Raw genomic sequence first — 25,954 nt, 5'->3', positions numbered from 1 at the left:
ATTCCAAATTGAAGCAACTTTCTAAGCCTCTTTTTAGTAACAACTGCTGTTCAACGAAGTGGGCATGGTAACAGGATATTATATTCGGAAATTTTTACACAAAGTCAAGTTGGAAGCTCGGCAGACTGCTTATGATACAATCAGAAGCAACTTTTTTTAAAACAAGGGTTTTGAAATAGGGGAAAATTATGATCATTGAAAACAACGAAAAATAATTAATTTGGATATTTGTTAAATTAATGTTTTGGGGCTCGAAATATAGCGCTTGGTTTTCCGAAATCCCTCTTATAATAACGCTGAGTAATTATAACAGCAAAAATAACGGTTTAGTCTGTTTGCCTGATCGCCGCTTGCATAAGCAGCCAAATGCCAGGTATTTCCTCCTATACTTCTGTGCCGAATAAAATAAAAAAAACAGGAGCAGATCAAATTTATTTTGAGGATATGCCCACCACCTGTGTTGATATTTACAGCCCCCCCCCCCCCCCCCCTTTATATTAAATATCATCGCGTTTGCGAACCTAAAACTGTCGAGAGCTTTACAGACAAGCAGCACATTATGTCGAGAAGGGTTAAATCGCACGACGTGGGAAACTTGGACGGCAACCAGCTGGAGAGCAAGATACACGACCTGGTGGTGAACGACTGGCATCCCGACACTTCCCACAAGTTTAAAGTAGGGCGCAAGCAGGGCTTTACCATTGAGCCCAACCCAACACCTGCCCAGCCAGGCAATGGATTGGTGAAGTTTCGAGGCGAAGCGCCAAACTGGAATGAGTTGGAACGCAGCATGGACAAGAACTTTGATCGGCGCTACAGGGACTTTAGCGAAAAGCCATTAAAGGTAAGTAGCCTAAGGCAGGGTTTCCCAAACTGTGGTCCGCGACGACTGCACAGGTGGTTTGTGGCAATATGACAAAAAAATAAAAAGTCACACATATACGTTGTACAGTACGTAACCTTTTAAATATATATGCTACAGTTACACTTAATGATATCGAAAGCTTTTGCTATCCACTATCGTAAATTTTAGCGCCTTTGTTGTCAAAAAGTTGTTTACGAAAAATTCTCGTATTCCTCGTCTATGGCGTCATAATATATTTTATCGCAATTCGGAATTTGCGGTTTTGTTGAGATCATTTCAACTGTTTGCCTACCAAAAGTTAGCGCCTACGCAAAAGTTTGATGTTGTCAGCTTTTGTAAATAAATAAAATTCGATTGTAATTGTTTTTACTTTGTATTGCAGTCCGCGAAAAAACAAATTCACAAATAGTGGTCCGTGGTCCAAAAAAGTTTGGGAAACCCTGGCCTAAGGGCCAAATGCTTCCACGGGAAATTCTGTGAGCGACTAACTCCTTAAGAAGTGATTGGTAACATTTTCAGAGTCTTTAGGCCTAAAACGACCTTTTTATATATATAATAACCCTTATTCAAACTAAACCATAATATCAATTACCGAATGGAACACCACTATAGAACAGTTGTTCTCTGGCATACTGTCTGGCATACTGTAAAAACAGTACAGATTCGCTTAAATGTCTGCAGCTCCGGCGCGAGTCTGTTATCACTTGGGGATGTGCGATAACTTTTATGGTTTATTTAAGTTGGCAATTTGATATCAAAAGTCGTTAATACTTTAAATACGTAGTCTGTTGCCTACCCCCTGTGTAAGTCCCTATGTTACATCTCCATCAAATGTAGCAGCTTGTTTTGACTAAACTTAGCCTAAATCAGTTGTAAAAAGTAGCAAATAAAATTCAAACGGCCCCTACACAAAATAACTAATAAACAATAATAGCGTAAAACTTGCAAATCGAAAAATCGTTAAACAACTTTTCCATATACTTAACTACACATCAACACTAAGCGAAGAGTGAAACCATTCAAATTGCTATACATAAAGTAAATATTGTGTAAGAGCTCTGCCCACCCCGTTTAAAAATTGGCTAGGAGAGCGCTATAAAATGACATATCGACTTCTCCTCAAACAAACAATCAAAATTTAAACAATTGAATGAAAACTACTTTATTTTTTAGCTATGAAATTTAGCTTCTTGTACCGTTGACAAAATGAAACCTTACGGGGAAGTTTCTTACAGGTAGAACAATTTTTTAAAGTAAATTTTCGATGCGTCAATATTCTGTAGTTTTTGTCCTTGAGTGAGTTACAATAGGATATTGAGAATAACATAACCGAAAACAATCTGAAATAATGTTTAACATGTCATGATATATTGATCTAATTCATTTAAAAGCTTGCAATATGGACTTACCAAACTGAAAAATGTTCGAAACGGTTTTCTGTAGTTGTTGCAAACGAATAACTAAAAAAAATACACAGTTAGATTGACTGGCTTCATGGATGAGCTATTGCAAATCACTATATACCAGCAGTAACTGAACCCCGCAAAGCATCGTCAAAAAGTAACGACAGTCTGAAATGATGTTCAACATAACACATTGATCCAATTCTTTTTGAAGTTTGCAATACATAATTGCCAAACTGAAAAAAAATCTGTGTTTGTTACAAACAAACCGTTAGATGGACTGGCGTTGGGCATATATCATTGCAAATCACTATATACCAGCAGTAACTGAACCCCAACGTTTTCACCAAGGAATCGTTCAATCCGCGCACCAAGTCGGGAAAGGCGTCAGTCTTATCCAAGTTCGAGTCGGCCCGAAGGACCAACCAGGACAGTATGAGCTTCCCCAGCAGGAACGAGGTCCGCCAGGCCACGAACAGGGCCGTGGAACAGGGGAGACCCCGGGAAATGATTGACGCATTCCGGGGACACCCCCACGATCGGCGCCGGGCCTGCGATCAGCGGTAGGTAGTAATGAATTAATGCAATTGATCCAGTCTGGTAGCAAACGAGTGTTGCATGAATTACCGAACGAGACCAAAAAGACTGAAAACGACTGGTAACCAATCGTGTAATGTCTGTCGAATATTTGTTTGGTTGTTTTCTCGTTCGTATAGGTATTTGACCTAAATTTAACAATTCGCAAAAACTAGTCTGTGATATTCTAACCCTTGACATTTGCAATAACTTACCATCTTAAAAGTATCATTCCTGACGCACTTTCTGGGCCTAAATGATTAAAATTTTGGTTGGGGGTAAAACTTGTCAGGATATACATTTTTGCAGGTACACCTCACCGGTAAAAGTATGTTATTTTTTACTAGGCCGTGTTCTTTTTCATTTAAACTAATACTTCAAATGTATATTTGTGCACTACATCGAACAACAACCTTAGGCTTTACATGGTTACTTGTTTAAAACGCCCCGTTATGAGGCAACCTTGTGACCTCATTTCTAAAAAAATATCGTGTCGGTAAAAAATATTTATGTTCAACCCTAGTTAAATTGAGTGATCGTTTAATCAGTAAATTACCACGCGAATTCCTCTCGTAATTGTTTAGTCTCTTTCGTAGTACCATAGATATTGAAAAGTATTTTAAAACACACGGGTTTTAAATTATTTTAAAACACACGGGTTTGTCGAGTTGTTGCTGAGTTTAATTATGTTGTAAATAGACCACTGTTATATAGAGAGAGTGCATGCTCTTGTCACAAACTTAGTGGCATAACTTTATTTGTACCAGGACTTGAAACTGATATTAAAACCGCTGATAAGACAACATCAATATCAAATCGGCCACCTGCTGACTCCCTTTATTGATTCCACAGCCTGGAGAATGTTTATCATTTGTTTAACTTTCAGAATGTGCCGTAACCTCCCGTTTTCTATGCGCCGCATGGTAATTTGTGCGCGGTTCAACAGTATATTTAGGTCGATAAAACATTTTAATGTGTAATGTCATTCCGTGTTTACGGATGGTTGCCTCTATCATTGCGCAGCGTAAAACCTCGTGCTTATAATTGCATTCAACGGTGACCGAGCGGATTTGACGCAACTATGGAGTAAAACTTGCAGTATTTTGATTAGAGAAACTGTAACCTAATGTGTGCAGTTTGTGTGCGTTTGAAACTCCGGTTTTCCAAAATACTCTTCAATAAAAATATTGCTCGCGAAAGCAAAGTAATGACAAACCTTTATCCGTGGATGTTTTCCCATAATTTCCCTGCGACAAAATGTGCAATGGTATACTTTGTTTGCCGATATTTCTAGTTCTAAGAGGTATTCATAACCTGCTTTACTGTGTTTTTCTACAGAGAAAGTGGAAACAGTTCCTACTGGAACGAAGAGTTTGGAAACTGGTAAACCACCTACAAGGGGAAACAGCAGACTTCCCAGCCATATAACCCATTAACTTTTATTGTAAAATTATGCCAATTGAGCATTATGCTTCATTTCTGATTCTGTCTTGTATATGGAATTACCTGTAAATATAACATCATCCAAACATTTGTGAAATAAACACAAAAAAACAAACATAGCAAACAAATGTCCCTTTTCTTAAAATTGACGATGTTTTTGCAGGGTAATTCTCCGAAAAAAAAATTGACCGTAGCTAAGCTTCGGAAACAAACACAAAGGTACATTATAGCTTTTTGGTGTTAGTTTCCCCTATATCTACTCCCAGACAACCCTTGCGACCCCCTTGGAATCCCAAGGTTAGAAACCACTGATTGAAAGCACATTTAAGTTGTTTATTTCCCAAATACGGTTCTCAATTACAAAATTGTATGCAGCTCAGTTGTATTAAATAAAACAACAAATAGGACAGCTTTAGGAATTTTTAAAACATCAGTACTATTTTATAAGGTCAAAGCAGTAAGATATTTTGTTCCGATCGAGGTGTTTTTGCTTTTGTTTTTCCACGAAAAACCTTCCATTCTGATAATTATCAACATCGTCTTTCGAGTCAGTAGGAAGAGAAACCGACTAAGATAAAATAGGCCAACCACATGCAGGGGCGCCCGCAGAAAGTTTTCCAGGGGGGTCAATCAGGGGAGTAAACAGAAGATCAAAAAGGGGGGTCCTGAATTTTCAACTTGGGGAATTCCCCTATTTTTTCATCTGACGTTAATGAATAATGACGTCATAAAACAGTGACAGTATGACGTCATAGAATGGTGATGACAAGACGTGATAAAAAAAACTAATCAGAAACAGCCAAATACGTCCAGCAAAAGCGACCACCTGCGTCGTCGACAATCTTGTCAGGCGCCAGCTGCGAAGCCACGCTGTGCAATCTGATTAATTGTGGTAGAATCACACATAATTCGACTATCAGCAGCGCTTTTTTTAAGTTCCATAAACGAAACGAGCGCTAAATTACAAGCACGTATTTTACCACCTGCAATACTAAACGAAGATCGTTTATTCCGGGTGTTATTATGCCACGATTAGCGCAATATCTGCGCCGAGCTGTGTGCCAAGGTCAGCTAAATTACAAGCTGCGGTTGAGGGGAAATAAGTTGTGTCCATTGAACACTTAGCACGCGGTCTTAGAGTGTGCTTAAAGAGCATAATTTTGCGTTAACCATCATTATTTAAAAATGGAGACTTTAAAACGCGCACGACAGTCACCATAATACCTCCTTTTATGAATCTGCTTCAGTTAAACAAATGTCGATGTTACACCAACATCGAATATTAGCGCAGAGACCGAACAGCGAGGAGCATACACTGCGTATAACTCGACGTTTTTTAGCGAGGAAAAAAGAAAGAAGGTTTGACTTAGCGTTGTCAATTGTCGAATATACACACTTGCTAATCAGTCAACCTAAACAAACAACGAAAGAGAAAAACTATCCTGCGTTTACGGTCGACCAAACAAAAGACGAAAAATGGCGTTTTGCGCTCGATTTTGGTTTCGCATTAGATTAAGACGCGTGACCCAATAACTTAAAAAGCACGCCGCTTCGAACAGTTTGTTAAACCATGACAAAAACGAAAAAACAACGATAATATCACTTACAAAAAAGGGGTAAGAACTCCCGCTCCCTGGATATGCCACTGGGGGCAATGGATAATGTATAATATTTTTAACCTTCATAAGTAATAGCCAACTCTTGCAGAGATAGAAAATAACGAAACGGTTATCGAAATAAAACAAGGGCATACTGCCACGTGCAGTGCCCATTCGGATGTGTTTGAAGGCGTCTCGAGACACTTTTAAGGAAGGGCCCGTACGCTATTCCTATCCATAACGCTCGCTCTATCCATCGCGTCTACAAGAGAACATTTCGGGGTGGGGGGTTCTCTCTCGACCGAGCGCGAAGCATCGGGAAAGCATTTGTGGACGTGCGTTGTATGACGTAACTCCGTCTAGCGCGTGTGTAGAGTCATCTATCGAAGTAGATCCGCCAATCAGCGATGGAATACCGGACAGAATGAACCATCTCATACATCCACTAGAAACATCTGTATGAATGTCTTTATCCCGAGGTAATCGCAATATAATATTATTTGTGGCTTGTACGAAATTCAATGAGCCATAAATCCCCATAATTTCCACCTATACCAACGACGTGGTAAGGTTGCTGAAAACTTACAAATATTCAACTCATATATTACTCAAAACAAATATTCAACTAATATATTACTCTTAATACCGTATCGGAACCAATACCCGACGCGTGATAATATCGCAACTTGATTTTCACCATAGGTGAATTTATCGAAAAAATAGTAGGTTAGCAATTGACGGTAGACAACTTTTTCTGGGCTTAAACACTTCTTGTCACGTGACAAAACAAATACAGTAGTGATGATCAGGTCAACGACATAAAAACAAATGAATTGAAACTCGCGTCACGTGATCAAATTTTCGTGTGCACCGTCACGGTCTGGTTCAGACACCTACTATTGACCAGTGAACCCGATCGCACATTGTTAATGACCTTCAGACTTTTTTTATTTCATTGCTGTGACCACAGTTCAGGTAGTGAAAAAAGATATAAAACATCAAGACAACTGCTAGTAAGTTTATTAAAAAAATATTACATTAGTTTGGATTTTATTTAATTTTTTTGCATGTTTTGCAGTGGTACAGCTTCAGTACAGCCACTTGGTTTACCAACAATAGCTGTAAACCTAATGTTTTTGCGCAGAACAATGCCAAGCATTTGCTGCATCCCTTTCAGCCAGAATAGGCCACCAACACATACCATGTTTGCTGTACCGAATAAAAATATGTCATGGAACGAAGAATGTGCATAAAATTTAGCAAAATTTATCGTAAGTCTGCGTGATGATAAAAATATCAAACAACCTTACCAAAAGCACTCCACAAAAGAGGATATTATCAAAAGTTTGTATAAGCTATATATATATTTAGAAGGTTATATCATTTGCTATTGTTACCATAGTCTTTTTCAGTGGCATTTTCTTTATTTGTCGTTGATCAGGTGTAACGCGAAGGTCTATAAATTCAAGGAATGTATTGTATAAAAAATGAACAAAAATATAATGCAAAGTAGTTTTACGCCTAATATTTTATCACTTCTTCTTTAAATTCGTATATTCACTATGCCAGAAGCTAATAACGCAAAATATGCAAATTGAGCACATGGGCATCCTGCAGTGTCCTTGATAGACCACTGATTTGCCTTACTTTCTCAAAAGGGTACGTGTTGTTACCCTACCATTATCCTCACCGTCGTACTCACACAAACCACAAAAGATAGCTCTAAAGAAATGCGGATTGGACATATTCAACTCAGGGTTGCCAGATAGTCAAAACAAAAACAAAAAAAACTTGCCTCAAAAAGAGAGAAAAAAAGCCAAATCTAATAAAAACTCTAACAAGCCTCTGCTTGTTAAAAATGCAATAAATGGTCATGCTGGTACATTGAATTTCTCTTTTTGTGGCAATTTTTCTCAAGCTTTTTTTTTAATTTTTCTTGGCAATTTTTCGCTTTTTGAGATTTTTTTGTCAGGTTTCCGTTTTTCTGTTAGATTAATATAACACTTACGAAAATTTTGAATAAAACCCATAAAAGTCTATAAACCCCCCAAAAAACAAAGCCAAAGTTCATTTCGAATTTTTTTACAACAAAAAATAATTAATTTAGATATTTGTGAAATTAATGTTTTGGGGCTCGAAATATAGCGCTTGGTTTTCCGAAATCCCTCTTACAATAACGCTGAGTAATTATAACAGCAAAAATAACGGTATTAGTCTGTTTGCCTGATCGCCGCTTGCATAAGCAGCCAAATGCCAGGTATTTCCTCCTATACTTCTGTGCCGAATAAAATAAAAAAAACAGGAGCTGATCAAATTTATTTTGAGGATATGCCTCACCACCTGTGTTGATATTTACAGCCCCCCCTTTATATTAAATCTCATCGCGTTTGCGAACCTAAAACTGTCGAGAGCTTTACAGACAAGCAACACATCATGTCGAGAAGGGTTAAATCGCACGACGTGGGAAACTTGGACGGCAACCAGCTGGAGAGCAAGATACACGACCTGGTGGTGAACGACTGGCATCCCGACACTTCCCACCAGTTTAAAGTAGGGCGCAAGCAGGGCTTTACCATTGAGCCCAAGCCAACACCTGCCCAGCCAGGCAATGGATTGGTGAAGTTTCGAGGCGAAGCGCCAAACTGGAATGAGTTGGAACGCAGCATGGACAAGAACTTTGATCGGCGCTACAGGGACTTTAGCGAAAAGCCATTAAAGGTAAGTAGCCTAAGGCAGGGTTTCCCAAACTGTGGTCCGCGACGACTACACAGGTGGTTTGTTGCAATATGACAAAAAATTAAAAAGTCACACATATACGTTGTACAGTACGTAACCTTTTAAAGATATATGCTACAGTTATTCACAACTTAATGATATCGAAAGCTTTTGCTATCCACTATCGTAAATTTTACTTGTTGCGCCTAGCGCCTACGCAAAAGTTTGATGTTGTCAGCTTTTGTAAATAAATAAAATTCGATTGTAATTGTTTTTACTTTGTATTGCAGTCCGCGAAAAAACAGATTCACAAATAGTTGTCCGTGGTCCAAAAAAGTTTGGGAAACTCTGGCCTAAGGGCCAAATGCTTCCACGGGAAATTCTGTAAGCGACTAACTCCTTAAGAAGTGATTGGTAACATTTTCAGAGTCTTTAGCTCTAAAACGACCTTTTTATATATAATAACCCTTATTCAAACTAAACCATAATATCCATTACCGAATGAACACCACTATAGAACAGTTGTTCTGATCTGGTATACTGTAAAAACAGTACAGATTCGCTTAAATGTCTGCAGCTCCGGCGCGAGTCTGTTATCACGTGGGGATGTGCGATAACTTTTATGGTTTATTTAAGTTGGCAATTTGATATCAAAAGTCGTTAATACTTTAAATACGTAGTCTGGTGCCTACCCACTGTGTAAGTCCCTATATTGCATCTCCATCAAATGTAGCAGCTTGTTTTTCCTAAACTTAGCCTAAATCAGTTGCAAAAAGTAGCAAATAAAATTCAAACGGCCCCTACACAAAATAACTAATAAAAAATAGTAGCGTAAAACTTGCAAATCGAAAAATCGTTAAACAACTTTTTTATATACTTAACTACACATCAACACTAAGCAAAGAGTGAAACCATTCAAATTGCTATACATAAGTAAATATTGTGTAAGAGCTCTGCCCACCCCGTTTAAAAATTGGCTAGGATAGCGCTATAAAATGACATATCGACTTCTCCTCAAACAAACAATCAAAATTTAAACAATTGAATGAAAACTACTTTATTTTTTAGCTATGAAATTTAGCTTCTTGTACCGTTGACAAAATGAAACCTTACGGGGAAGTTCCTTACAGGAAGAACAATTTTTTAAAGTAAATTTTCGATGCGTCAATATTCTGTAGTTTTTGTCCTTGAGTGAGTTACAATAGGATATTGAGAATAACATAACCGGAAACAATCTGAAATAATGTCTAACATGTCATGATATATTGATCTAATTCATTTAAAAGCTTGCAATATCGACTTACCAAACTGAAAAAAGTTCGAAACGGTTTTCTGTAGTTGTTGCAAACGAATTACTAAAAAAAAAATACACAGTTAGATTGACTGGCTTCATGGATAAGCTATTGCAAATCACTATATACCAGCAGTAACTGAACCCCGCAAAGCATCGTCAAAAAGTAACGACAGTCTGAAATGATGTTCAACATAACACATTGATCCAATTCTTTTTGAAGTTTGCAATACATAATTGCCAAACTGAAAAAAAATCTGTGTTTGTTACAAACAAACCGTTAGATTGACTGGCGTTGGGCATATATCATTGCAAATCACTACCAGCATTAACTGAACCCCGACGTTTTCACCAAGGAATCGTTCAATCCGCGCACCAAGTCGGGAAAGGCGTCAGTCTTATCCAAGCTCGAGTCGGCCCGAAGGACAGTATGAGTTTCCCCAGCAGGAACGAGGTCCGCCAGGCAACGAGCAGGGCCGTGGAACAGGGGAGACCCCGGGAAATGATTGACGCATTCCGGGGACACCCCCACGATCGTCGTCGGGCCTGCGATCAGCGGTAGGTAGTAATGAATTAATGCAATTGATCCAGTCTGGTAGCAAACGAGTGTTGCATGAATTACCGAACGAGACCAAAAAGACTGAAAACGACTGGTAACCAATCGTGTAATGTCTGTCGAATATTTGTTTGGTTGTTTTCTCGTTCGTATAGGTATTTGACCTAAATTTAACAATTCGCAAAAACCAGTCTGTGATATTCTAACCCTTGACATTTGCAATAACTTACCATCTTAAAAGTATCATTCCTGACGCACTTTCTAGGCCTAAATGACAAAAATTTTGGTTCGGGGTAAAACTTTTCAGGATAAACATTTTTGCAGGTACATCTCACCGGTAAAAGTATGTTATTTTTTACTAGGCCGTGTTCTTTTTCAATTAAACTAATACTTCAAATGTATATTTGTGCACTACATCGAACAACAACCTTAGGCTTCACATGGTTACTTGTTTAAAATGCCCCGTTATGACGCAACTTTGTGACGTTATCTCTAAAAATATTGTGTCGGTAAAAAAATATTTATTTTTAACCCTAGGTAAATTGGGTGATACGTTTAATCAGTAAATTACCACGCGAATTCCTCTCGTAATTGTTTAGTCTCTTTCGTAGTACCATAGATATTGAAAAAGTCGTATAAATTATTTTAAAACACATGGGTTTGTCGAGTTGTTGCTGAGTTTAATTATGTTGTAAATAGACCACTCTTATATAGATAGAGTACATGCTCTTGTCACAAACTTAGTGGAATAATTATATTTGTACCAGGACTTGAAACTGATATTAAAACCGCTGATAAGATAACGTCAATATCAAATCGGCCACCTGCTGACTCCCTTTATTGATTCCACAGCCTGGAGAATGTTTATCATTTGTTTAACTTTCAGAATGTGCCGTAACCTCCCGTTTTCTAAGCGCCAATATATTTAGGTCGGTAAAACATTTTAATGTGTAATGTCATTCCGTGTTTACGGATGGTTGCCTCTATCATTGCGCAGCGTAAAACCTCGTGCTTGCATTCAACGGTGACCGAGCGGATTTGTCGCAACTATGGAGTAAACCTTGCAGTCTTTTGATTAGAGAAACTGTAACCTAATGTGTGCAGTTTGTGTGCGTTTGAAACTCGGCTTTGCCAAAATACTCTTCAATAAAAATATTGCTTGCCAAAATAAAGTAATGACAAACCTTTATCCGTGGATGTTTTCCCCTAATTTCCCTGCGACAAAATATGTAATGGTATACTTTGTTTGCCGATATTTCTAGTTCTATGTGGTATTCATAACTTGCTTTTACTGTGTTTTTCTACAGAGAAAGTGGAAACAGTTCCTACTGGAACGAAGAGTTTGGAAACTGGTAAACAACCTACAAGGGAAAACAGCAGACATCCCAGCCATATAACCCATTAACTTTTATTGTAAAATGATGCCAATTGCGCATTATGCTTCATTTCTGATTCTGTCTTGTATATGGAATTACCTGTAAATATAACATCATCCAAACACTTGTGAAATAAACACAAAAAACAAACATAGCAAACAAATGTCCCTTTTCTTAAAATTGACGATGTTTTTGCAGGGTTGCCACAAATTATTTGAATCTTTGAAATAATTTGTTTATTGAAAAGTGTTTATATTGTAGGTATTTAAAAGGCTATAATTTTTTGTCTTTGAATGTCATAAAAGTCTTAATTTTTCCACATAAAACTGTGTGGCAACCCTGACTTGTTGCCGGGTGAAAAGCGCAAAATCTGAAATATAATAATCTAAACATCCTTTCCAAAAACCCAAAGGTACTATAACGTTTTAAAGGAGTTTGTAAAAGACGCTTCGGGTACTTAGTGGACTGGTACCGACCAGAAAGACGTAAATGAAAAATGATAATTTACTTAGAATCAGGTCACTGCAATTATACATTTAAGAAAGGCTGGCGCATTGCATGGCACAATGAAAAGATTGGCCAAATTTCCTCTATGACGGCGCACGAGGACCGCAAAAAATGCCTACATAAGTTGGACAGAGAATTTAAATGTAAAACAACTATTTTAATGTCGCAAAACGTGTCTGCGACGGTTGTTAAATTGCCATCGTTTATAATTCTCCGAAAAAAAAAATTGACCGTAGCTAAGCTTCGGAAACAAACACAAAGGTACATTATAGCTTTTTGGTGTTAGTTTCCCCTATATATCTACCCCCAGACAACCCTTGCGACCCCCTTGGAATCCCAAGGTTAGAAACCACTGATTGAAAGCACATTTAAGTTGTTTATTTCCCAAATACGGTTCTCAATTACAAATTTGTATGCAGCTCAGTTGTATTAAATAAAACATCAAATAGGACAGCTTTAGGTATTTTTAAAACATCCGTACTATTTTATAAGGTCAAATCAGTAAGATATTTTGTTCCGATCGAGGTGTTTTTGCTTTTGTTTTTTCCCACGAAAAACCTTCCATTCTGATAATTAACAACATCGTCTGTCGAGTCAGTAGGAAGAGAAACCGACTAAGATAAAATAGGCCACCACATGCAGGGGCGCCCGCAGAAAATTTTCCAGGGGGTAAATCAGGGGAGTAAACAGAAAATCAAAAAGGGGGGTCCTGAATTTTCAACTTGGGGAATTCCCCTATTTTTTCGTCTGACGTTAATAAATAATGACGTCATAAAACAGTGACAGTATGACGTCATAGAATGGTGATTACAAGACGTGATAAAAAAACTAATCAGAAATAGCCAAATACGTCCAAAAGTGACCACCTGCGTCGTCGACAATCCTGTCAGGCGCCAGCTGCGAAACCACGCTGTGCAATCTGATTAATTGTGGTAGAATCAATCACACATAATTCGACTATCAGCAGCGCAGTTTTCAAGTTCCATAAACGAAACGAGCGCTAAATTACAAGCACGTATTTTACCGCCTGCAATACTAAACGAAGATCGTTTATTCCGGGTGTTATTATGCCACGATTAGCGCAACATCTGCGCCGAGCTGTGTGCCAAGGTCAGCTAAATTACAAGCTGCGGTTGAGGGGAAATAAGTTGTGTCCATTGCATTGAACACTTAGCACGTGGTCTTAGAGTGTGCTTAAGAGCATAATTTTGCGTTAACCATCATTATTTAGAAATGGAGACTTTAAAACGCGCACGACAGTCACCATAATACCTCCTTTTAAGAATCTGCGTCAGTTAAACAAATGTCGATGTTACACCAACATCGAATATTAGCGCAAAGACCGAACAGCGAGGAACATACACTGCGTATAACTCGACGTTTTTTAGCGAGGAAAAAAGAAAGAAAGTTTGACTTAGCGTTGTCAATTGTCGAATATACACACTTGCTAATCAGTCAACCTAAACAAATAACGAAAGAGAAAAACTATCCTGCGTTTACGGTCGACCAAACAAAAGACGAAAAACGGCGTTTTGCGCTCAATTTTGGTTTCGCATTAGATTAAGACGCGTGACCCAATTACTTAAAAAGCACGCCGCTTCGAACAGTTTGTTAAACCATGACAAAAACGAAAAAACAACGATAATATTACTTACAAAAAAGGGGTAAGAACTCCCGCCCCCTGGATACGCCACTGGGGGCAATGGATAATGTATAATATTTTTAACCTTAATAAGTAATAGTCTACTCTTTCAGAAATAGAAAATAACGAAACGGTTATCGAAATAAAACAATGGCATACTGCCACGTGCAGTGCCCATTCGGATGTGTTTGAAGGCGTCTCGAGACACTTTTAAGGAAGGGGCCGTACGCTATTCCTATCCATAACGCTCGCTCTATCCATCGCGTCTACAAGAGAACATTTCGGGGTGGGGGGTTGGCTCTCGACCGAGCGCGAAGCATCGGGAAAGCATATGTGGACGTGCGTTGTGACGTAAGTCCGTCTTGCGCGTGTGTAGATTCACCTATCGAAGTAGATCCGCCAATCAGCGATCGAATACCGGACAGAATGAACCATCTCACACATCCATTGGGAACATCTGTATGAATGTCTTTATGTCGAGGCAATAGCAATATAATTTTATTTGTGGCTTGTACGAAATTCAATGAGCCATAAATCCCCATAATTCCCACCTATGCCAAATGACGTGGTAAGGTTGCTGAACACTTACAAATATTCAACTCATATATTACTCAAAACAGCTTCTCTGGTAATTGTAATTGTTAACCAATGTTTCTCTTTGTGATTTTTCAAAATATTGGTTTATTTGTTGTTCTAAATGCGTTTTAAAGTTTTGTCCGATAATACCGTGTCGTAACCAATACCCGACGCGTGATAATATCGCAACTTGATTTCACCTTAGAAGGTGAATTTATCGAAAAAATAGTAGGTTAGGAATTGACGGTAGACAACTTTCTCTGGGCTTAAACACTTTTTGTCACGTGACAAAACAAATACAGTAGTGATGATCAGGTCAACGACATCAAAACAAATGAATTGAAACTCACGTCACGTGATCAAATTTACGTGTGCACCGTCACGGTCTGATTCAGACACCTACTATTGACCAGTGAACTCGATCGCACATTGGTTATGACCTTTAGACTTTGTTTTATTTCATTGCTGTGACAACAGTTCAGGTAGTGAAAAAAGATAAAAAACATCAAGACAACTTCTAGTAAGTTTATTAAAAAAACATTACATTAGTTTGGATTTGATTTAATTTTTTTGTATGTTTTGCAGTGGTACAGGTTCAGTACAGCCACTTGGTTTACTAACAATAAATGTAAGCGTAACGTTTTTGCGCAGAACAATGCCAAGTATTTGCTGCATCCCTTTTTGCCAGAATAGGCCACCAACACATACTATGTTTGCTGTGTCGAATAAAAAAATGTCATAGAACGAAGAATGTGCATAAAATTTAGCAAAAGTTATCGTAATTCCGCGTGATGATAAAAATATCAAACAACTTTACCAAATGCACTTCACAAAAGTGGATATTATCAAAAGTTTGTATAAGCTATATATATATATATTTAGAAGGTTATATCATTTGCTATTGCTACCATAGTCTTTTTCAGTGGTATTCCCTTTATTTATTGTTGATCAGGTGTAACGCGAAGCTCTATAAATTTAAGGAATGTATTGTACAAAAAATCAACAAAAATAGAATGCAAAGTAGTTTTACGCCTAATATTTTATCACTTCTTCTTTATATTCGTATATTCTCTATGCCAGAAGCTAATAACGCAAAATATGCAAATTGAGCACATGGGCATTCTGCAGTGTCCTTGGAAGACCATTGATTTGCCTTACTTTCTTAAAAGGGGACGTGTTGTTACCCTACCATTATCCTCACTGTTGTACTCACACAAACCACAAAAGATAGCTCTAAAGAAATGCGGATTGGACATAGTCAACTCAGGGTTGCCAGATAGCCAAAACAAAAACAAAAACAAAAAAAAACTTGCCTCAAAAAGAGACAAAAAAAGCCAAATCTAATAAAAACTCTAACAAGCCTCTGCTTGTAAAAAATGCAATAAATGGTCATGCTGGTGCATTGAATTTCTCTTTTTATGGCAATTTTTCTTAAGCTTTTTTTTTTAATTTTTCTTGGCAATTTTTCGCTTAGTGAGATTTTTTTGTCAGGTTTCTGTTTTTCTGTTAGTTTAATACAGCACTTACGAAATTTTTGAATAAAACCGAAAAAAGTCTATAAACCCCCAATAAAACAAAGAGTTGATTTCGATTTTTTTTTTTTTTTTTTTCGATTTTTTTTTTCAAAACATAAAATCCAAAAGGGGTTCAAAAATGCCTAAATTTTCAAATTTGGCTTTAAAATTCCTAACTGGCAACCCTGAGTCAACTCACTAAGCTGAAATAGAAATATGTTATGATGTAAACTGTATAATTATGCAAACGTGTTTGGAAATATTTCGGATCATACGCTTAAAAAACCTATAATGGCAATTGTAAATTGGATTGAGGTATTTACCTCTTTTAAAACTATCCCTATTGTTGAAACAGGAAATTAAGTAGTTTTGTGATGCCGTTATTAAAAAAAAACTGTTCACTAATTGATAGTTGTTTTCACACATTTAATACTTGACTTAATTGGGCTTTACAAAGCACAAAGAACAATTAGGGTTGATGCAAATTTCCCTGGTACTTTGCTCCAAATTTCCCTGGTACTTGTTTCCAGACTTTGACTAACAATGTTTTTTTTTTAGGAATGTAACTCAGAATTTTGTGATGTTGGCACACGCGTTGTATTTCTTCAATGCAAAAATAGTAAATGCAAAAATAGTAAATGCAAAAAAGGGAGATATTGCCAACTTTGAACCACTGGTCTAAACTGTATTTCTGCCTCTTACATAAGGCATTAGTCAAGTAAATGTTTATAGCAAATAATTGCTGCTGTCCTACCTACCATTATGAATTAAAAAATGTAACAAGTTTAGCGGACCAGTTTTAAAGCTTTGGTTGGCTGCATATGGCATATATAGGTGTACTTTATATAGTGTTAACCAGTCGGTATTAACTACAGAACAACAAAAAACTAAACAAAATATAGTACCCGCGTATGCCAATTTTACAAACAAAGTGCCAATATTTTGATTTTTGATACGACGCTCGGCTTTTTCCGTGTGCCTGTATGCTTTTAATCTTGCTATGCACAAGTAATACTAATAAAATAAACTATAGGTGTGTTATTTTCTTAATTTAATGGTTGTTTTAATGCAGTATTTGTAAAAGATTTGACTGTAATTTCCGAAAAGTTTGTTAAATTCTGTAGTTTTTCAAAGATTCTGTGACGTCACAAGCGAATTGAAATAATGGATTTTGGCCAGGGCAAAGTTTTTGTTTGCATTTTTTGTCATATTCGTTCAATGTCTTTTGTCGGGAACGACAGAAATTTATGGCAGAAGCGAAAGCTATGATTTTTATTCGAATCGACTCGAAACTGTTTGCGCCCTTCAATGGGTTGTTCGGCATTACGTTCGAACCAGAGCAGCCTGCGAATGATTTCCAGGCTTTGCAGAAATGCTTCTATTCAATGGTCCCTGACTCATTGGAGAAACTAAAGACCAACCCGGCTTTTAACATCGCTATGTTGTTGGTCAGTGTGATAATGTTTATCGCACTTTTCGAGGGTGGATGTGTTCTCGTGGAAAGGTAAATATGTTTCCAATTAACAAACTTTATATTTATTGAAGTGTTTTCGTTTCGATAGTCATGTAATTTAACATAATCCACACTTGAGTTTTAACAGCTATCTTACAACGTTGTTTTTTTGCAACGTTGTTTAGGTTTGTATCCTTTTTACGAAGAATTGTGCGGTCGAGGAACGCTGCACTTGAAAAAGGCTTGAAGGTAAAGCATAGGTTACACCAGTATTTCAGTTGTTTGATCGGAATAGCTGCATTAATTTAAGTTTTCTTGAAAAAAAGTAAAAACAAAATTCTGAAGTTGTAGGATGCGGCTGAAATTTTGAATGCGATGTTTGCTAAATAGCCTACTGAAAATAAACGTTATCTATACTAGGACAGTGGTCGGCAAACAGTGGGCCACGGCCCAAATGTGGGCCGCAGGCCGCGAGCTATGTTTTATTGTTTTATCATGTAGTTGTGAGCCGCGTGAATGCTGTGCATATATTGTATTGTATTTGGCTACGTGTTGCCAAGAATTATTATATTGTCTCACCGTGGTTCAGGCCTGCGTGGTAAATAAGGCACTGTGAGGGCCTGTCAAATATATTTTTCAACTTGAACTATATGTAATCGCAAATTTTCTTTGCGATTCGTGCGTATATTATCGTTTTATAGTATTTGACATCGTTTTCGGCATCAAGGCGCCATGTAATATTTCACCCTTTCTTGGTGTCCACAACCATAACGCTGTGTGGACTTAGACTCCCTACAAAATACAATTTCTACCAACATTTATCTAGTTAATGTATTTTTTTATTTACCATTGTAATATTGCTATAGTATCGTGAGTAACATTTATCCAGCTTTCACTACAAGATTTACATGATGTAATCATTTTATGTGTTTCGTTCGAACTTTTACGTGACTGCGGCTGCCGCCATTCCGCTGTGGAAATGCTATGGTTTTAATCTTTTATGCATTAATACGTCTAAGGCAGCGGTTCTCAACCTTTTTTCTTTCGTGGCTCATTTACGTTGCAAATATGCCCAATACATATTTTTGACAGAAAAAACTGTAAAATAGGTTTAGAACAAAACACAGCAGAACATATTTCAAAACAGATTATTAATTCAACCCTGCATTAGTGAGATACTTGCGGCTGGACAATAATTTTGCATTACTTTTTAAGTCCTCCCCAACCCATTATTCCTGTAAAATTAAATATAGTGACACCAAAGAAACTAAATCTAACTTTTCTAAATCGGTCTGTTGCCCACCTCAAATGTTCTTATGGCCCACTGGCTGAGAACCGCTGGTCTAAGGTAAACGTTTCGCCACCTGGATTTTAGCTTCTTATTTGCGAACGAGTTCGTTCAATACAACAGGTATTTCTAAGAACAATTATTTCATGGCAAAATTTTGTGACGTCATTCTAGTGCCTCTAACTCAAAACAAATATCCTGGATTCGCCCTGTTTTGTACTTGTTTTACGTAGCGGGCCTTCAATAGCTTTAAAAAGAGTATTTTGGGCCGCGACAAATAAATTTGCCGACCACTGTACTATAGGATATACGACTGTTTTAACCTATGAGCCTCATTTCATATAAGGTATGACAATACAAACACAAACTACAAGCAAAATCATAACGTCGGCTTGTAAAAAGTGGTGGAAAAATGTAACGTCGCCCTTCTGTCTCAAATACCTCTACATATTGTAAAAGTCCTGTTTTTAATGACAGAATTTTCTGCGAATTAACATGCTTTATTCGGAAAATGCTACATTTATAAACCAAGCAAACATTCATTTTAATTTTAAAAGAACTATAACCCTTAGTAATGCCCTTTTTTCGTTTCTGCGTAAGCCATTGTAATGACTAAGCTTTCAATGTATAAATACCATATTTTTGTTACCTGTAAGTGTCTATTTCTAAGTTTGTTAATTTGTGCATGCAATATTTTTTCACAAAGATTTCAAGCAACCCAAACAACGATAATTTGCTGACAATTTGCATTCCGGCAAGAAAGAAATTCGAAAATATAGGATTACGAGGTAATTGCTGTGGGATTTTATATTGATTGCTGCCTTGGGCTAAGTTGTACACCTTTTTAACCCATCGTTGTGTATTTATAGGTCTACCAAATGTCGCCGTGAAGTCCATTGCGAAACCTTATCTCAAATTACCATTCGAACCGTTCCTGTTACCTGATGATATGGTTGTGTTCCTTCAAACAGGGTTTCCGACCAATGGACCACGCGTACATTTCATCATCACCTCCGACATGTTTGAAATATTCCTTGCGCACTTGGAAAGGAATGTCTTGACCAAGGCTAAAGCTCTTCTGACTAAAGTAAAGAAGATTAGGGTACAGGATGTCTTAACCCCATCGCCTGTAGGTTCGCCGATTCTCCCCCTATGTTCAGCACAGAGCAGCCCAACTATCCAGGCCGTGTCTAAATCACCGCAGCAGGTCTTCATTTATTGCACGATTCAACCGGCCAAATCCTCTGTAAAACGCCCAATTACTCAAACCTGCTCAACCCAGACGATTAACTCAGTAAGAGCACAATCCCTATCCGTCGGAAGCCAAACCTTTCAGTTTGTCACAACGCCAATTCCAACACAGACCATCAAAAAATGCTTCATGCCCGCCCGTATCCAAACGGTTAATCCGATCCTCAAGTCAGTTCCAACCCAGACTTCCCAATCTGTTGACAAACCCGCATCCACACAGACCTCTATTTCGACAACCGCCCCTGTTTTCACTCAAACTATTGGACATGACTCGAAAAGTTCACTTGCTGTGTCGACTTCAACTCAGACCTTCCAACGTCCCATGCTCTCAGCGTCAATGTCTACTCAGACTTCCAATACTGTTGGTATCACTCTTTCCACCCAGACTGTACCAGTCGTTAGTTCGCCTGTAAGCACACAAACAACTCAAACTCAACCGGATAATGTACTACCATCGGACAATGGAACCCTACAAAAACGACAAAGCACAACCACATTCACCCAAACTATTTTTGGAACTGTTCGAATGTTGCCGGCGCTAAAACCCAGATCAAAGTTCAACAAAGGAACACAAACTACTACTCTTCCTGCGAGGGCTGGTACTTCGAAGAAAGTAAATAAAACTGACAAATCTTCCGTAGTGGCAAAAATACTGCGCCCAGTACTTAGTAAGTCCCATGTTGTCGTCACAAGCTATCCAGGATCAGATGAACTGGGAGGATTCCTTGATCCTGAACATGAATATTGGCTTCAGAAATGGTCCAAAAGGAAGCACCCTTTTGTAAAAATTCCAAAATTCAGCAATAACGATATCATAAAGACAATTAACAAATTGCCCAATGAAGAAAGCGTTGGAACAACTCCCACCGAAGAAGATTGGGAGAGGTATTACCAAGAGGAGTTGGCGGAACAGGCAAAAGAAGACGCACAGCGAATGGCACAGAAGGCATATTGCAAAAGACAGGACATAAATTCCTTCTGTAATCTCAGAGATACAACGAGCAAAGATACACTTCTTGTAGTTGAAGACATTATGAAAGCCATTAATCAACTACCAAAGAAAAAACACGTTCGCCAGGCCCCCACAGAAGAAGACTGGGAGCGTTACTACCAAGAGGAGTTGGCAGAGCAGGAGAAAGAAGACGCACAGCGGCTGGCGATGAAGGCAAGATCCAAAAAATCAACAAAATATATGTCTTCCATTCCGTCAAATCTTGGGGAGACACCTAAGACAAAAAAACCTACTGCTGCTGGATGTCACTCCAAATTGCGCACACCAAGCACAATCAAGACAGCGATAAAAGTAAGCACTTCTCAGTTGACAGCTGCACCCACCTCTCGAAAAGCACCGGAAGGTTTTCCTTCTAAACTTTGTCCACCTACAAAACTTAAGGCACCACACAAAGTTGATTCTTCCTCGAAACTCCTTGCGCCGATTTATCACAAGGCTCAAATTGTGGTAAAGAACCAGTCAAAGCTGCGACAGCCAAGCAAGTTAGAACGACCGGTGTCCAAGCGTTGTGGATCCAATCATCAGATTACACGGAAAGACTTGAGTGATGCGATTAAAATGGTGCCCAAGAATAAGTCGTCTCCGATTTCCGAGTCTCCAACTTTTCATGATGCACCAAAAATCGATGAGAAAAAAGAGAAAGATTGGATGGCAAACATGCAGAGAGCCTTGACAAGGGAGAAGTTGTTCAGGATTCAAGATGATCCAGAGCATCGCTGCACCTCATCCTCGGTCGTCGGCAAGATGAGAAAGCCAACTAGGATGAGAAGAATAATTTTTGAAGAGGTGGATTTCCTGGATGAAATAAAGGAACTGGCGGAACCTTTCAACCTCGTCCCATGCGTTTCCGGTGGTGCACGGCGGTTAGGAAAAATAAACGTAAAACATGTTCATTGATTAGTTCTTATTCAATATTTTGTATTGTGTTAAACTCTTACTTGATTTACAGCCAGACGATGCCAGCTTTTTTGATCTGGAACAACAACTGCTGGATTTCGTTGACGGATTTACCGACGACCTGCCACTGATTACAAACGAAGATATCCGCCATTTGTGCGATCGAACCCCGCAACTATACAATATGACTGACGCAGAAGAACAGGAGGTGGAAGCTTGGCTGCACACTTGCAATATCCCTAGTCAAATGCAAGTCGATCCACTCATGTTTTGAGTGATATATTTCTCTAAAGACAATGTGATCGCAAGGATCACAACCATTCGGCCGGCGCCGAAAAGACGCTTAAATGTTTATTATTTTGTATTTCATGACTTTTTTAATAAATTTTATATATATATTTATGTCGGTATAGGTTCTTTATTAGAGAATTAGGGAGACGACGAAAAACAAGCATTTGTCATTCGATTTTATTTAAAGTTCACACCGCACACTATTGCGTTACTCTTATTGTGATATTTTCGTTACAAAATATAGCATTTGTATGTACGTTTGGTGTGTAAACCTCAAACTAAGTGCAACATAATTTTTTGGTTGATACTTAATACATCACGGGAAAAGTGCCAGAAAATCCCCCCAAAAAACCGACGAGAAAACACACAAGGTGTTTTACACGTCATCCACATTTGGTAAGGCCTTAAAAATTACACTCAAAATTACTCTTGTATTAACGAGTATACTGAATATAAGAAAAAAGACTAAATACGTTCAAGGCGATAAATTGAGTTGATGAAAGCATTAGAGCGTTATTAACAAAATAAATGGTATATATATATATATATATATATATATATCGTTAATTTTGTGATTTAGCGTTGTTCTCGGTCAAACTCGTGCAAAAATAGGTAGGTGAAATCCAAAAATTGCGTAAATTTAGTTTAAATTGGCAAATAAGGAAGGCCGAACGTGCAATTATTTATATAGCGCCTTTAGTTAAATAGATTTGCATAAAACAAACAAAACGTTATGATATAATTAACAGCAATAAGTTAAAAAGCATTAACTTGGTAACTTAATAATACAATGAGGGACGTCGCTATGAAACAACTATTTATACTTACATAGAATAATTGAGGTTACAGTTGGACTGGTCATGCACCAGTCGAATTTGCTTACATGTATGCCACGAGTTGTTGACAACCTTGAATTAGTAATCATAACGCTAAAGTGTAGGTCTACTTAATACTTAAACCGTGTTTATTCCGAAAACAGGTTTTTCTTTTTACATTACATACCCCTTACATTTTGTCTTTTTTTTTTACATAAGTTAACGCTGTTAATGACGAAAATTATACTGAAGGGGATGGATCAGTGGTTCTCATAAACATTTAATCAGTGATGCAAGGATATTTTTGGTATGCTTAACTTAATAAAGTCTTTCGACTTAAAAAGCTAATTTGCGTTCCAAATAAAGCTCAATACACCACGAGAGAACGCCTTAGGTAAAGGAATTTAGAGATAGGGGTCTACCTGAAACGCGATGTCGAAGGATCCCTTAAAGATATCGTGAGATCGCTCTAGCGAAATTGTACCTTCAAATCCTTGCAGTCGTGTGACGTTAATATTTTCCTGTGAGGGAATTTCCCCGACTGAATGATGTGGTAAAATTGAAGCACTGTAGGCACTAGGACAAAAAGCTGGTCAGCAAAAAAAATTCTGCCAGATTATTTTAACGCCAAAATAAACTTATTTACGTATAAATTTTTCCGAAAAATATTTAACACCGTCTAAAGACTGGACTATATTTTTCAAATTTTTGAAAACAAAATTATTATTTAAAAACATATTAATATGCAATAGTAATATTCGCCATAAAAATTAAATTAATAATTTTATCCCAGGTTGAAACTAGATTTTTTTTGAAGCGCAGGAATTAAACTTTCCAACGATGCCTGGCTAGATATAAATTTGTCAGGGAGTAAGGCTTAAATTTGGCAAAAAACATATTATTATTCATAACCTTATGCGATACTTTTTCAAAGTTTTTAAAATTTTATATTTATCTTTGAAAATATCCCCTCGGCATCGGTTGGTATCCATCACTGTAACTATTATAGTTTATAATGTTATCCGAAAAAATGCCTCTGAAGAAACTCGGTTCTAACCCACTTTTATTTTAACAGGCTTACTAACAAATGTGTATGAGTGTGTGCGTATGTGCGTGCTGCTTGTGCATATGTCTCTTTCCGCGCGCGCGCGTGTGTGTGTGCGTGGTAAGGTAAAAACCGTGATCGCCAGAAAGTTCAAAAATACGAACGCGCGTTACTCTTGGTGTGATAACAGTTCATGTTGTATGTTATAACAGAACACGACAATTTCTTTGTCACGCCATCAGTTAAAAATGCCTGCCAAAATGGTAACTTTTCGGTTTTTTCTTAGGGCTCTGACGTGCTCTTACATTCGGTTTAGACCAGGGGTTCTTAAACTTTTTTTCACCGCGGACTCCTAAATTGTTTTTTTGCTTCGCGTGGACCACGGTAAGCAAGAAATTAAAAAATGACATCGTAATACAAATAGACTGTTTATGAACCCCTGGTTTAGACTGAGAGAAGTTCAATTGCTTAAATGCTAGATATTTCTAGTTTAGAAGTTTAGGCAGGGTTTTGTGTATATATAATTTTCTCCTGTTATAGAAGTATTTTCTAAAGCAGTTTCGTAATCCGACAAATTATATAAAAGTTTGACCTTTAAAAGGTTCTTTAGGCCTACTTGGTTTAATTGGATAGATTCATTTAATAAACGGATAGATTAATTTATCAAAAATATTAAAATTTACCTTCTTTCAACAACTTAAACCCTTGTTATCCACAAGTTATTGGGTTTTAGCGGTAAAATTGATCCGGCGGTTTTCTGTTCGGATTTCGCTGCCAAAGGATCAATAAGTCAAGACATTAAGCAGTGTTTCTTCCGACAGTTCCGCTCAACCATCGTCATCCGAGTTTTTTGGGTTTTTCGCTCCGCCACGAAAATTAGGTTTCGTGAGCTGAAACTAACCTCCACTGTCACGAACCATTTGTCTTTTCCAGATGATCCATATTAGAACTATCGATCATGTAAGTCATGGGTTTCGTGTTAGCTGTAATAAAACAGGACTGTCCCAAGGGTTTTACCGGCGGTTTTCGAAACTGTAGAATCTCCGTTTTTCAAGCCAATTGTTTCAAATTTTGACACTGTCTTGAATGCGGAAATGAACACTTGCTTGTGTAATTTAATTATTTAATGTCAACGTCGGAATATAACCGAAACTTGACTAAAACTATGAGTCGGAATGCGACCTCAATAAGTTAAAATGATGGGTAAATGGATGTGTTTGAAGGCGTCTCGAGACACTTTTAAGGAAGGGGCCGTACGCTATTTCTATCCATAACGCTCGCTCTATCCGTCGAGTCTACAAGAGAACATTTCGGGGTGGGGGGTTTGGCGCGCGACCGAGCGTGAAGCATCGGGAAAGCATATGTGAACGTGAGTTGTGACGTAACTCCGTCTTGCGCGTGTGTAGATTGACCTATCGAAGTAGATCCGCCAATCAGCGATCGAATACCGGACAGAATGAACCATCTCACACATCCACTGGAAACATATGTATGAATGTCTTTATGCCGAGGCAATAGCAATATAATTTTATTTGTGGCTTTTACGAAACTTAATGAGCCATAAATCTGCCAACAATAAACTGAATTGCAAACTTTCATGATAAAATAAAATAGTCATCCTTTAAAATATCAGCGAGATTTTTTTGCCAGTTTTTAAATGGACATACTAAATGGTAATCAATACATTTATTTCGCCCGTCGCTGACACGAAATCAAAACTCGACAAATAAACTTTCTCCTCCTTCGAACAACATGCAAAATGGTGTCAGCTTATTTTTTTTATGTTACCGTGGAAATTGTAGATAACGAAAGGACCATCAATATTTAGAACAACAATTTG

At 37.7% G+C, this 25,954-nt stretch overlaps 1 protein-coding gene across 1 annotated transcript; it reads left to right on the top strand.

The window, feature by feature from the left end:
• The first annotated feature begins 490 nt into the window (after positions 1 to 490).
• On the top strand, positions 491 to 4,385 carry LOC146138314 (uncharacterized). The gene is made up of 3 exons (XM_083394285.1): positions 491 to 844; positions 2,620 to 2,831; positions 4,183 to 4,385. Exons 1-3 carry the CDS (start codon positions 560 to 562, stop codon positions 4,229 to 4,231), a joined length of 546 nt encoding a protein of 181 aa, XP_083250411.1. The 5' UTR covers positions 491 to 559; the 3' UTR covers positions 4,232 to 4,385.
• Positions 4,386 to 25,954: the final 21,569 nt, after the last annotated feature.

Source organism: Ascidiella aspersa, chromosome 7 (genome assembly GCF_963924565.1).
Source record: "Ascidiella aspersa chromosome 7, kaAscAspe10.2, whole genome shotgun sequence".
Lineage (NCBI taxonomy): Eukaryota > Metazoa > Chordata > Ascidiacea > Phlebobranchia > Ascidiidae > Ascidiella > Ascidiella aspersa.
This window is presented reverse-complemented; position numbering and strand designations above follow the sequence as displayed.

Coding starts and splice junctions, on each gene's coding strand:
- LOC146138314 (XM_083394285.1), top strand. CDS start 560: ATGTCGAGAAGGGTTAAATCGCACGACGTGGGAAACTTGGACGGCAAC. Junction 845..2,619: donor TTAGCGAAAAGCCATTAAAG/GTAAGTAGCCTA, acceptor GTTTTCACCAAG/GAATCGTTCAATCCGCGCAC. Junction 2,832..4,182: donor CGCCGGGCCTGCGATCAGCG/GTAGGTAGTAAT, acceptor GTTTTTCTACAG/AGAAAGTGGAAACAGTTCCT.